This window comes from Solea solea, chromosome 6, assembly GCF_958295425.1.
Source record: "Solea solea chromosome 6, fSolSol10.1, whole genome shotgun sequence".
NCBI classification, from domain to species: Eukaryota; Metazoa; Chordata; class Actinopteri; order Pleuronectiformes; family Soleidae; genus Solea; species Solea solea.
In genome coordinates this window covers 18,401-31,152 of record NC_081139.1, presented here as the reverse complement: position 1 = coordinate 31,152, position 12,752 = coordinate 18,401, and the positions used below count along the sequence as shown (strand labels likewise).

The 12,752-nt window shown below is 49.9% G+C and overlaps 2 protein-coding genes across 2 annotated transcripts; both read right to left on the bottom strand.

Moving 5' to 3' along the window:
* Positions 1-2,343: 2,343 nt before the first annotated feature.
* Positions 2,344-4,656, bottom strand: LOC131461095 (uncharacterized). Its single transcript, XM_058632096.1, has 2 exons — positions 4,559-4,656; positions 2,344-3,255 (listed from the first exon to the last, which is right to left on the bottom strand). Exon 2 carries the CDS (start codon positions 3,169-3,171, stop codon positions 2,350-2,352), a length of 822 nt encoding a protein of 273 aa, XP_058488079.1. The 5' UTR covers positions 3,172-3,255; positions 4,559-4,656; the 3' UTR covers positions 2,344-2,349.
* A 4,225-nt stretch (positions 4,657-8,881) lies between these two features.
* LOC131461096 (uncharacterized) lies at positions 8,882-11,194 on the bottom strand. Its single transcript, XM_058632097.1, has 2 exons — positions 11,097-11,194; positions 8,882-9,793 (listed from the first exon to the last, which is right to left on the bottom strand). Exon 2 carries the CDS (start codon positions 9,707-9,709, stop codon positions 8,888-8,890), a length of 822 nt encoding a protein of 273 aa, XP_058488080.1. The 5' UTR covers positions 9,710-9,793; positions 11,097-11,194; the 3' UTR covers positions 8,882-8,887.
* Positions 11,195-12,752: the final 1,558 nt, after the last annotated feature.

Below are 12,752 nucleotides of genomic sequence, written 5' to 3'. Positions count from 1 at the left end.
AGTGTTCTGAATGAAGTTGGGGTATGTGATCGGAGAATTTGGATTGTGTGAGTATGTTTTGTAAGTTCCGGTTTCTCCTGTAAGCTGAGATGGGTCTGTGATTATGAAAAGCTGGTTGCTGCTGTATAATTGAAAAGTTGCTCTTGATGGTCCGGTGGAGTCCTGTGATTCTGTGGGAGAAGGTGGAAATAAAAGGTACCAGTCGTGTCGGGTCAGTCAGGGTGTGGTCGGGTTGTGGTGTGTGGTCAGGGGGGTTCTGTCTGGGGTCCGGGCCGCCTCCAACTCCAACCGGGTTAGGGTTAGGGTTAGGGAGGGGCTTGGGAGCCCCTAGGTTAGGGTTAGGGCTGGGGTAGGGGGAGCCCGCACTGGCCCCGAATCGAACAGAATTCGGTTGGGGGTCAGTGACGGGAGGAGGGGTAGAGAGGTTAGGGTTAGGGGCTGGGTGGGGGAGGGGGTCGGGATACAAACCCCCCTCCCCCGCTTCAGCCCAAGGGTCAGGGTTAGGGTTAGGGTGGGGGAGGGGGTTGGGATAAAGACCCCCCTCCCCCATCCCCGTCCCTGGGTTAAGGTTAGGATTAGGGTGAGGGATGGGGGTGGGATAAGGAGGGGGAAGGGGGTTAGGTTTAGGCGGAGGAGGTGGAGGCAGTCCGGAGCCAGTGACCTGGGGTGGGTGGGTGGAGCGAGCTGGAGCGAGAGAGGCCAAGGTTGTGGATTTGATGGTTCTTAGGAAGCGTTTGGAGTACCCTCTTTTGCGGAGACTGTGGAAGAGGGTACTGGTGGCCTGGTGGAAGTCTGGTGACATGGAGCAGATGCGGTGAAAACGGATGATTTGGGATTTGACAATGCCTTTAAATGTGTGTTTGGGGTGATAGCTGGATTTGTGTAATAGTGCGTGTGTGTCTGTGGGTTTGAAGTATACTTTTGTTTCTATTGTTTTGTAAGTGGTGTTTATAGTCCGGAAGAATATTGTTGTGTCTAAAAAGTTAACTGTGTGTGGGTCTAGGGTATGTGTGATTTTTATGGAGGAGTGGTGGTTATTCAGGATGTTTATGAATTCCGGGAAGTGGGTGATGTCGTGAGGCCAGATGCCGAAAATGTCGTCCAGGAAGCGGAGGTATATGGTGGGTTGCAGGGGACACTTGGCCAGTGCTTCTCGCTCCCACTCGCTCATGTAAATGTTGGCATATGACGGTGCAAATCGTTGACCCATGGCTGTCCCGTGGACCTGAAGGTAAAATTGGTTATTGAAGAGAAAGTCGTTGTTATTGAGGCAGAGTTCCAGTAGTTGTAATAATTCAGAGTCCGGTCGGTCTTTGTCAGGGTGTTTTTGGAAGATGGAGGAGATGACTTGTAGGCCCAGGGTGGTGTTGATATTGGTGTAGAGGTTGCTGATATCTATTGTGAAGAGGTGTGCCTGATGGGGGACAGCCATGGATCTGACTATGTCCAGGAAGTGGTAAGTGTCCTTGATGTAACTGGGGTGTGTGGTGGAGAGGGGTCCAAGAAAGTGGTCAATGTATTCTGTGATTTTGTAAGTGGTGCTGTTGCAATCTGAGACTATGGGTCTGCCGGGAGGAACTTCAAAGGGAATAGTCCAGGTCTGGGGTTCCTTATGTATTTTTGGCAGTAGGTAGAAATAGCGGGGTCGAGGGTGTTCTGGTCCGAAGAGGTAAAATCTTTGTTTAGATGAGATGAATTTTTTGTTGTAGAGGGTCTGAATAATGGTCCGGAGTTTGGTCTGAGTCTGGGGCTGAATGCTACTGTCAAGAGGTTTATAGTATAGTGTATTGTGTAGTTGTCTGTAAGCTTCTGTCCGGTATTGTTGTCTGTCCATGATTACGATTTTGGAGCCCTTGTCCGCTGGTTTTATTATAATGTTTGGGTTATTTTTAAGTATTGTGAGTGCTTTGCGTTCGGCCTCCGACAGATTGTCTGGGACGTCTGTCGGGGGCCGAAAGCGCTGTAATGATTTCCTGTCTGTATGTATGAGTGTGTGTGTTTTATTGTCGAGGGTGGTCCAGTCTGGTTCCCAGTGTGAGGGGTGGGAGAACTGTGAGGGTGTGAAGTCAGAATGTGGGTGGAAGTAGTCGAGTAATTTGATGCGTCTGTGATATTTGTGTAGGTCCCTTTGAAGTTCCTCCCAGTCGTAGGTTGTTGGGCGTGGGATGAATGATAAACCCCTCTCCAAGAGCTGTAGCTGTATCTGTGAGGGGGTGAATAATGTGGAGAGGTTGCAGATATTGTTGGATGAGTTCCACCCCAGGTCTGGGCTACTGGCAGGTGTCTGTAGTAGTCGGGGGATGGTGAGGTCTGGTCGTGAGTCGGGGGCCAGTTTGGTTTTGGGTGAGACTATAAATTTAATTGTGCACACCAGTTGTTAAAGATGAGTTTGGCCGTTTTGGGGGTCCAGTGAATATTGTCCTTTTCTGTAAAAAAAGTGTCGTGAGGTATTTCGGTTAGGAATGGGAAGTGAGTGACCATGTTGTTATTGATTGTAGTGATGTTATTCTGTTGGGTGGGGGTGAGGTTGGGGGAGAAGTTGATGACTGGGAAATAGATGTCTGCCGTGGGGAAGACAGACTTCAGCAGCCTAAACAGTGCCTTGAACTGTTTGATGGAGGTCTGCCTGGGGTCCTGGTCTTTATTATTGATACCAATTGCAATGATGACGATCTTGGTGTCCGGGTTTGGTATCGTTTTTTCACAGATTTTGAGGAAGTGGTAAGTATTGGCCCCGGGGTAACTGTCCAATTGAATGAGCGGGTTGGTGTGGGCGGGGATGCGGTTGATGTTGGAGTCTCCGAGGATCAGGATTGGCCTCCTGGGTTTGAAGGACCAATCCTGGATTTTTCTGTTGGGGCGGGCGATGTGGTAGTTGGGACGATGGAGGGATGATGCAGCAGCTGGAGGGGTGAGGGGGAAGGTGGGGTGATCTAAAAGGGGGCTAGAGGCCATGGGTGGACAGGGAGCTGGGGGCGGTGTTATTACTGGGTTGGGGTGGGGGGAGGGGGGAGGCGATGATGGGGGAACACTGTCGTGGGGGACCGGGGGTGCTGATGAGCCAGCGTCCCGGACTTCCTCGGCGGGCAGTGTCGTCCCCCTGGGTAGATGAGTGGAGGGCTCAGTAGGGGCGTTTTGGTCTGAATAGACTTCAACGGACCCGGTTGTCATCGTTGCCTGTTCCACATGTGTGTTTTTTAGGGGAGGTGGGGACAACTGCACCGCCGACTGGTCCGGGACGTCAGCATCATCTATCTGGGAGGAAAATGGAGAGATGTTATCTGAAATGATAGTAGAAACATTAGTGGTGCTATTGAGTGAAATGGATAACAGTTCTGGGGCCTGTGTGGGTTTCCGGGCAGGTGGCTTGGGGGTGTGGATCTGGACCTTGACTTCTAACTGGGTGTTTTTTATGTTGGCAGGGGTGAAGGGGGGTTGTGTGATCCGCGACTTGGGCTGGGAGGTTGTTGGTGGGGTTAGGGGGAATATGGGGGATATGGGTGAGGCAGGGGCTGTGGTCGTGATGTCGGTCCTGGTGGATACGGGGCCCCAGGTGACCTTCTTCGTCCTCTGGGGCAGCGGGGTAGAGGTGGCAGGTGCTGGGTTGGGTTCTATTGCCGGGTTAATGATGTGGGTGGTAGGTTCGGGGGTGGGTTGCCGGGTGATTAGGTGGTTCTGCCGGTGTGGAGGTATGATGGGGCCTGTGCGTCTGGCTGGCTTCTGGACTGGTTTATGGCTTGGTGGGAAAAAGTCTGTCATGGGGGGAGTCCTGGATGGCTGTCGGCTGGCGTAGGTGGGAGTGGAGGGTGAATTTCCAGTGGTTGAGTTGGTGCCTTGATAGATTGTGAGTCTCTGGGGAGCCTGGGATGGTGGAAGATTGGGGAAGTGACTGTCTTCTTCAGGGATTGTAAAGAGGGTGAGGTCCAGGTTATTTCTGCTTCGGTGCTGGGGTGGGGGGGCAGTATGGAGGGTGGTTCTGGTTTGTTGTGGTAGAGACTGTAGTTGTTGGTGGACTGAATGCAGTGTTTGCTGCATCAGCCTGGGGCCATAGCGTTTCCTGGCCCAACCAGTGGCAATTTGAAGGGCCAGGGGATTAAGGGGTGTGGAGAGAAGAGAGGTTATTGTTGTATGATAATGGTCCTGTAAGATAAGCATTGTGTTCTGCATCCAGCGGGTTGTGTTGTTGTGTATTTTGTTGTAAGTGGCTGTAGTGGGTGTGGATGGTTTGATAAAGTCTGTAAGGCGTTGTACTTGTCTGTTCATCCCTGGTGGGAAGGTGCCGGTTGAAACTGCAGTGTCCATAATGTGTTTGTGGTGTGTGGCCTGAATGAGTTTAAACAGTTGTTTGGCAGTGTGTCTTGTTTCTGCATCGGGTGGGTGAGTGAGTGGAGTGTTGTGTGTGTGTGTGTGTGTGTCTATGTGTTGTCCTGTAAGTGTATGTATTCTTAAGGACATCAGTGGTTGTGGTTGTGGTGTGGAATGTCTGTCACTCTCAGGTGTACTCCTATGTGTAGGCCCGTCTCTGTGGAAGTGTGGCATGGTGGTGGAAGGCTCTTACCTTAGTTGCCGTAGATGTAGATTTGGTCGTCCCAGAGTAGAGTCTCAGCCGCAGATGGTCCAGGAGGTGCTGTTAAAAACTCAGACTTTGTTGTTGTTAGTCTTATCCGGGTCAGGCTGGCAGAGCCCTCCACCTCCAGTTTAAAAACCAAACTTTATTAGGTTTAAAAATTTAGTTAAAAAGAGTAAAATACTCTATAAAAGCCAAATAAAAAGGTTAAAAAGAGTAAAATCACTCGCTCAATAAAAAAGAGGACGGGCCTAGAGTATAGGAGTAGTCCAGGTTCCCTGACGTTTCGCAGAAGTACTGCTTCCTCAGAGGGATACCAGAGAGTGACAAACATTTGGTATTTGACAGTTGAGGGGGGGAGACAAAGTCCCTCCCCCAAGTGTCAGTTTGAATGATGTGGTGTAATGGGATTGGTCGGGGTGTGGTGTTAATTAAATATTCGGAGGGAAAGGACTAGTGTGTGCCTAAGATGGGTTGTTATAGGGGCATTCTGGAGGGAAAGTCGGTGATTGGATGTATTCAAAGGGTGTGGTGGTGAGTATTTATACTGAGATGGGAAAGGTGTGATGCTGTACCTGTTTGCTTGTGGTCCACTGGTTGGGCCACAGACTTGCACCCAGGAGGCCCGGGTTCAAGCCCCATGGACCCCAGGCTGAGAGCCATCCAAGATGCTTTGATTTTGTGGAAGAAGATGGTGCACAGTTCAGGTAGGTGTTTATGATATTACTCTTTTTCGTTCTTTTTGTCCAGGTTGCAGATAGGGTGGGTGACCAGATCAGTGGCACGGGCTGGGTAAGGGTTGGGGTTCGGGTTGGGGTTAGAGGTTATGGAGGGTCCATTTTCTGTGCACAGGCCTACTGATCCGGTATGTGGCGATGGTGATCCAGTCCAGGTCTGCCAGCCGGGAGACCAGGGTTCGATCCCCAGGCAGAGCCCCGGGCAGGAAGAGGGCGCCCACTGTATTCATTTTATTTTATAATTTTTTGGAATAAACCTAATCATTAATTTGAGGAGTACTGGAGTCGAATCTAGGTCGCCGTCAGGTGGGTGGAAGGTAAGTGCTGTGGGGAAGGTAAGTATAAACAGTATAAAATTTATATTTAAAATTAAAAGAGGGGAAAAGGATCTGTGGAGTGGTGGTGACGTGGCAATAACGCCGGCCTTCATGTGGGCGACCCGGGTTCAATTCCAGTCTCGGCCGCATGGGGCCCCGGGGAGGACGGCATCTCAAGTACAGGGGTGAGTAAACATTGAATAATAAAAGGTATGAGTAAAATAAAAAGCTTAAAATCAGTCTAAGTTAAAATAAAAAAATGATTAAGAATGTTTAATATAAAATAAATGAGTGGATAAAATGAGTAAGAATTTTAAATACGCTGTAAAATAATTCTTTTAACCTAAAATACGTATAAAATAATTTGGACTTACCAAAAGGGGGGGGGGCTATTGTTTTGGGTTCGATGCCGTCCTGCCTGAGGGAGTCAAAGTTCTGTTAAAACAAGTATGTGTTTAAAACTATGGGGATTCCAGAGCCCCAAACGGCTGTAAAAAGTGGGTCAAGAGGGGACGACCACGTCAGGGGGAGGCAGTGAGATGTGGTCTAATCTGCATTAAGACCCCCTGGCGTGGTGGTCCCCAGCCTGTGGATCCAAATCCTTTCCGCCCTCTTTCTCTGCCCGATGGTCCAGTGGTCGTTATTCTCCAGGCCGGAGATGATGAGATGAGTGGGGGAGTGGTGTTGAAAATGGCTGACCAGTGGAGTCTGAAGTCTGCCTTCCCCAATATTGTACAGGTGCTGCTTTAAACGGGTGAGTATGGAATGTTGTGTTTCGCCTATGTAGTGTTTATTGCAGGTTTTGCAGGTGATGATGTAGATGACGTTTGTGGTGTTGAGAGAGAAATTGCCCAGTGTTGGATGTGCTGTACTGCTGTGTGGATTGTAAATGAATTTTCTGTGTTTGTAGTGGGTGGAGTGTTCTGAATGAAGTTGGGGTATGTGATCGGAGAATTTGGATTGTGTGAGTATGTTTTGTAAGTTCCGGTTTCTCCTGTAAGCTGAGATGGGTCTGTGATTATGAAAAGCTGGTTGCTGCTGTATAATTGAAAAGTTGCTCTTGATGGTCCGGTGGAGTCCTGTGATTCTGTGGGAGAAGGTGGAAATAAAAGGTACCAGTCGTGTCGGGTCAGTCAGGGTGTGGTCGGGTTGTGGTGTGTGGTCAGGGGGGTTCTGTCTGGGGTCCGGGCCGCCTCCAACTCCAACCGGGTTAGGGTTAGGGTTAGGGAGGGGCTTGGGAGCCCCTAGGTTAGGGTTAGGGCTGGGGTAGGGGGAGCCCGCACTGGCCCCGAATCGAACAGAATTCGGTTGGGGGTCAGTGACGGGAGGAGGGGTAGAGAGGTTAGGGTTAGGGGCTGGGTGGGGGAGGGGGTCGGGATACAAACCCCCCTCCCCCGCTTCAGCCCAAGGGTCAGGGTTAGGGTTAGGGTGGGGGAGGGGGTTGGGATAAAGACCCCCCTCCCCCATCCCCGTCCCTGGGTTAAGGTTAGGATTAGGGTGAGGGATGGGGGTGGGATAAGGAGGGGGAAGGGGGTTAGGTTTAGGCGGAGGAGGTGGAGGCAGTCCGGAGCCAGTGACCTGGGGTGGGTGGGTGGAGCGAGCTGGAGCGAGAGAGGCCAAGGTTGTGGATTTGATGGTTCTTAGGAAGCGTTTGGAGTACCCTCTTTTGCGGAGACTGTGGAAGAGGGTACTGGTGGCCTGGTGGAAGTCTGGTGACATGGAGCAGATGCGGTGAAAACGGATGATTTGGGATTTGACAATGCCTTTAAATGTGTGTTTGGGGTGATAGCTGGATTTGTGTAATAGTGCGTGTGTGTCTGTGGGTTTGAAGTATACTTTTGTTTCTATTGTTTTGTAAGTGGTGTTTATAGTCCGGAAGAATATTGTTGTGTCTAAAAAGTTAACTGTGTGTGGGTCTAGGGTATGTGTGATTTTTATGGAGGAGTGGTGGTTATTCAGGATGTTTATGAATTCCGGGAAGTGGGTGATGTCGTGAGGCCAGATGCCGAAAATGTCGTCCAGGAAGCGGAGGTATATGGTGGGTTGCAGGGGACACTTGGCCAGTGCTTCTCGCTCCCACTCGCTCATGTAAATGTTGGCATATGACGGTGCAAATCGTTGACCCATGGCTGTCCCGTGGACCTGAAGGTAAAATTGGTTATTGAAGAGAAAGTCGTTGTTATTGAGGCAGAGTTCCAGTAGTTGTAATAATTCAGAGTCCGGTCGGTCTTTGTCAGGGTGTTTTTGGAAGATGGAGGAGATGACTTGTAGGCCCAGGGTGGTGTTGATATTGGTGTAGAGGTTGCTGATATCTATTGTGAAGAGGTGTGCCTGATGGGGGACAGCCATGGATCTGACTATGTCCAGGAAGTGGTAAGTGTCCTTGATGTAACTGGGGTGTGTGGTGGAGAGGGGTCCAAGAAAGTGGTCAATGTATTCTGTGATTTTGTAAGTGGTGCTGTTGCAATCTGAGACTATGGGTCTGCCGGGAGGAACTTCAAAGGGAATAGTCCAGGTCTGGGGTTCCTTATGTATTTTTGGCAGTAGGTAGAAATAGCGGGGTCGAGGGTGTTCTGGTCCGAAGAGGTAAAATCTTTGTTTAGATGAGATGAATTTTTTGTTGTAGAGGGTCTGAATAATGGTCCGGAGTTTGGTCTGAGTCTGGGGCTGAATGCTACTGTCAAGAGGTTTATAGTATAGTGTATTGTGTAGTTGTCTGTAAGCTTCTGTCCGGTATTGTTGTCTGTCCATGATTACGATTTTGGAGCCCTTGTCCGCTGGTTTTATTATAATGTTTGGGTTATTTTTAAGTATTGTGAGTGCTTTGCGTTCGGCCTCCGACAGATTGTCTGGGACGTCTGTCGGGGGCCGAAAGCGCTGTAATGATTTCCTGTCTGTATGTATGAGTGTGTGTGTTTTATTGTCGAGGGTGGTCCAGTCTGGTTCCCAGTGTGAGGGGTGGGAGAACTGTGAGGGTGTGAAGTCAGAATGTGGGTGGAAGTAGTCGAGTAATTTGATGCGTCTGTGATATTTGTGTAGGTCCCTTTGAAGTTCCTCCCAGTCGTAGGTTGTTGGGCGTGGGATGAATGATAAACCCCTCTCCAAGAGCTGTAGCTGTATCTGTGAGGGGGTGAATAATGTGGAGAGGTTGCAGATATTGTTGGATGAGTTCCACCCCAGGTCTGGGCTACTGGCAGGTGTCTGTAGTAGTCGGGGGATGGTGAGGTCTGGTCGTGAGTCGGGGGCCAGTTTGGTTTTGGGTGAGACTATAAATTTAATTGTGCACACCAGTTGTTAAAGATGAGTTTGGCCGTTTTGGGGGTCCAGTGAATATTGTCCTTTTCTGTAAAAAAAGTGTCGTGAGGTATTTCGGTTAGGAATGGGAAGTGAGTGACCATGTTGTTATTGATTGTAGTGATGTTATTCTGTTGGGTGGGGGTGAGGTTGGGGGAGAAGTTGATGACTGGGAAATAGATGTCTGCCGTGGGGAAGACAGACTTCAGCAGCCTAAACAGTGCCTTGAACTGTTTGATGGAGGTCTGCCTGGGGTCCTGGTCTTTATTATTGATACCAATTGCAATGATGACGATCTTGGTGTCCGGGTTTGGTATCGTTTTTTCACAGATTTTGAGGAAGTGGTAAGTATTGGCCCCGGGGTAACTGTCCAATTGAATGAGCGGGTTGGTGTGGGCGGGGATGCGGTTGATGTTGGAGTCTCCGAGGATCAGGATTGGCCTCCTGGGTTTGAAGGACCAATCCTGGATTTTTCTGTTGGGGCGGGCGATGTGGTAGTTGGGACGATGGAGGGATGATGCAGCAGCTGGAGGGGTGAGGGGGAAGGTGGGGTGATCTAAAAGGGGGCTAGAGGCCATGGGTGGACAGGGAGCTGGGGGCGGTGTTATTACTGGGTTGGGGTGGGGGGAGGGGGGAGGCGATGATGGGGGAACACTGTCGTGGGGGACCGGGGGTGCTGATGAGCCAGCGTCCCGGACTTCCTCGGCGGGCAGTGTCGTCCCCCTGGGTAGATGAGTGGAGGGCTCAGTAGGGGCGTTTTGGTCTGAATAGACTTCAACGGACCCGGTTGTCATCGTTGCCTGTTCCACATGTGTGTTTTTTAGGGGAGGTGGGGACAACTGCACCGCCGACTGGTCCGGGACGTCAGCATCATCTATCTGGGAGGAAAATGGAGAGATGTTATCTGAAATGATAGTAGAAACATTAGTGGTGCTATTGAGTGAAATGGATAACAGTTCTGGGGCCTGTGTGGGTTTCCGGGCAGGTGGCTTGGGGGTGTGGATCTGGACCTTGACTTCTAACTGGGTGTTTTTTATGTTGGCAGGGGTGAAGGGGGGTTGTGTGATCCGCGACTTGGGCTGGGAGGTTGTTGGTGGGGTTAGGGGGAATATGGGGGATATGGGTGAGGCAGGGGCTGTGGTCGTGATGTCGGTCCTGGTGGATACGGGGCCCCAGGTGACCTTCTTCGTCCTCTGGGGCAGCGGGGTAGAGGTGGCAGGTGCTGGGTTGGGTTCTATTGCCGGGTTAATGATGTGGGTGGTAGGTTCGGGGGTGGGTTGCCGGGTGATTAGGTGGTTCTGCCGGTGTGGAGGTATGATGGGGCCTGTGCGTCTGGCTGGCTTCTGGACTGGTTTATGGCTTGGTGGGAAAAAGTCTGTCATGGGGGGAGTCCTGGATGGCTGTCGGCTGGCGTAGGTGGGAGTGGAGGGTGAATTTCCAGTGGTTGAGTTGGTGCCTTGATAGATTGTGAGTCTCTGGGGAGCCTGGGATGGTGGAAGATTGGGGAAGTGACTGTCTTCTTCAGGGATTGTAAAGAGGGTGAGGTCCAGGTTATTTCTGCTTCGGTGCTGGGGTGGGGGGGCAGTATGGAGGGTGGTTCTGGTTTGTTGTGGTAGAGACTGTAGTTGTTGGTGGACTGAATGCAGTGTTTGCTGCATCAGCCTGGGGCCATAGCGTTTCCTGGCCCAACCAGTGGCAATTTGAAGGGCCAGGGGATTAAGGGGTGTGGAGAGAAGAGAGGTTATTGTTGTATGATAATGGTCCTGTAAGATAAGCATTGTGTTCTGCATCCAGCGGGTTGTGTTGTTGTGTATTTTGTTGTAAGTGGCTGTAGTGGGTGTGGATGGTTTGATAAAGTCTGTAAGGCGTTGTACTTGTCTGTTCATCCCTGGTGGGAAGGTGCCGGTTGAAACTGCAGTGTCCATAATGTGTTTGTGGTGTGTGGCCTGAATGAGTTTAAACAGTTGTTTGGCAGTGTGTCTTGTTTCTGCATCGGGTGGGTGAGTGAGTGGAGTGTTGTGTGTGTGTGTGTGTGTGTCTATGTGTTGTCCTGTAAGTGTATGTATTCTTAAGGACATCAGTGGTTGTGGTTGTGGTGTGGAATGTCTGTCACTCTCAGGTGTACTCCTATGTGTAGGCCCGTCTCTGTGGAAGTGTGGCATGGTGGTGGAAGGCTCTTACCTTAGTTGCCGTAGATGTAGATTTGGTCGTCCCAGAGTAGAGTCTCAGCCGCAGATGGTCCAGGAGGTGCTGTTAAAAACTCAGACTTTGTTGTTGTTAGTCTTATCCGGGTCAGGCTGGCAGAGCCCTCCACCTCCAGTTTAAAAACCAAACTTTATTAGGTTTAAAAATTTAGTTAAAAAGAGTAAAATACTCTATAAAAGCCAAATAAAAAGGTTAAAAAGAGTAAAATCACTCGCTCAATAAAAAAGAGGACGGGCCTAGAGTATAGGAGTAGTCCAGGTTCCCTGACGTTTCGCAGAAGTACTGCTTCCTCAGAGGGATACCAGAGAGTGACAAACATTTGGTATTTGACAGTTGAGGGGGGGAGACAAAGTCCCTCCCCCAAGTGTCAGTTTGAATGATGTGGTGTAATGGGATTGGTCGGGGTGTGGTGTTAATTAAATATTCGGAGGGAAAGGACTAGTGTGTGCCTAAGATGGGTTGTTATAGGGGCATTCTGGAGGGAAAGTCGGTGATTGGATGTATTCAAAGGGTGTGGTGGTGAGTATTTATACTGAGATGGGAAAGGTGTGATGCTGTACCTGTTTGCTTGTGGTCCACTGGTTGGGCCACAGACTTGCACCCAGGAGGCCCGGGTTCAAGCCCCATGGACCCCAGGCTGAGAGCCATCCAAGATGCTTTGATTTTGTGGAAGAAGATGGTGCACAGTTCAGGTAGGTGTTTATGATATTACTCTTTTTCGTTCTTTTTGTCCAGGTTGCAGATAGGGTGGGTGACCAGATCAGTGGCACGGGCTGGGTAAGGGTTGGGGTTCGGGTTGGGGTTAGAGGTTATGGAGGGTCCATTTTCTGTGCACAGGCCTACTGATCCGGTATGTGGCGATGGTGATCCAGTCCAGGTCTGCCAGCCGGGAGACCAGGGTTCGATCCCCAGGCAGAGCCCCGGGCAGGAAGAGGGCGCCCACTGTATTCATTTTATTTTATAATTTTTTGGAATAAACCTAATCATTAATTTGAGGAGTACTGGAGTCGAATCTAGGTCGCCGTCAGGTGGGTGGAAGGTAAGTGCTGTGGGGAAGGTAAGTATAAACAGTATAAAATTTATATTTAAAATTAAAAGAGGGGAAAAGGATCTGTGGAGTGGTGGTGACGTGGCAATAACGCCGGCCTTCATGTGGGCGACCCGGGTTCAATTCCAGTCTCGGCCGCATGGGGCCCCGGGGAGGACGGCATCTCAAGTACAGGGGTGAGTAAACATTGAATAATAAAAGGTATGAGTAAAATAAAAAGCTTAAAATCAGTCTAAGTTAAAATAAAAAAATGATTAAGAATGTTTAATATAAAATAAATGAGTGGATAAAATGAGTAAGAATTTTAAATACGCTGTAAAATAATTCTTTTAACCTAAAATACGTATAAAATAATTTGGACTTACCAAAAGGGGGGGGGGCTATTGTTTTGGGTTCGATGCCGTCCTGCCTGAGGGAGTCAAAGTTCTGTTAAAACAAGTATGTGTTTAAAACTATGGGGATTCCAGAGCCCCAAACGGCTGTAAAAAGTGGGTCAAGAGGGGACGACCACGTCAGGGGGAGGCAGTGAGATGTGGTCTAATCTGCATTAAGACCCCCTGGCGTGGTGGTCCCCAGCCTGTGGA

Coding starts and splice junctions, on each gene's coding strand:
- LOC131461095 (XM_058632096.1), bottom strand. CDS start 3,171: ATGACAACCGGGTCCGTTGAAGTCTATTCAGACCAAAACGCCCCTACT.
- LOC131461096 (XM_058632097.1), bottom strand. CDS start 9,709: ATGACAACCGGGTCCGTTGAAGTCTATTCAGACCAAAACGCCCCTACT.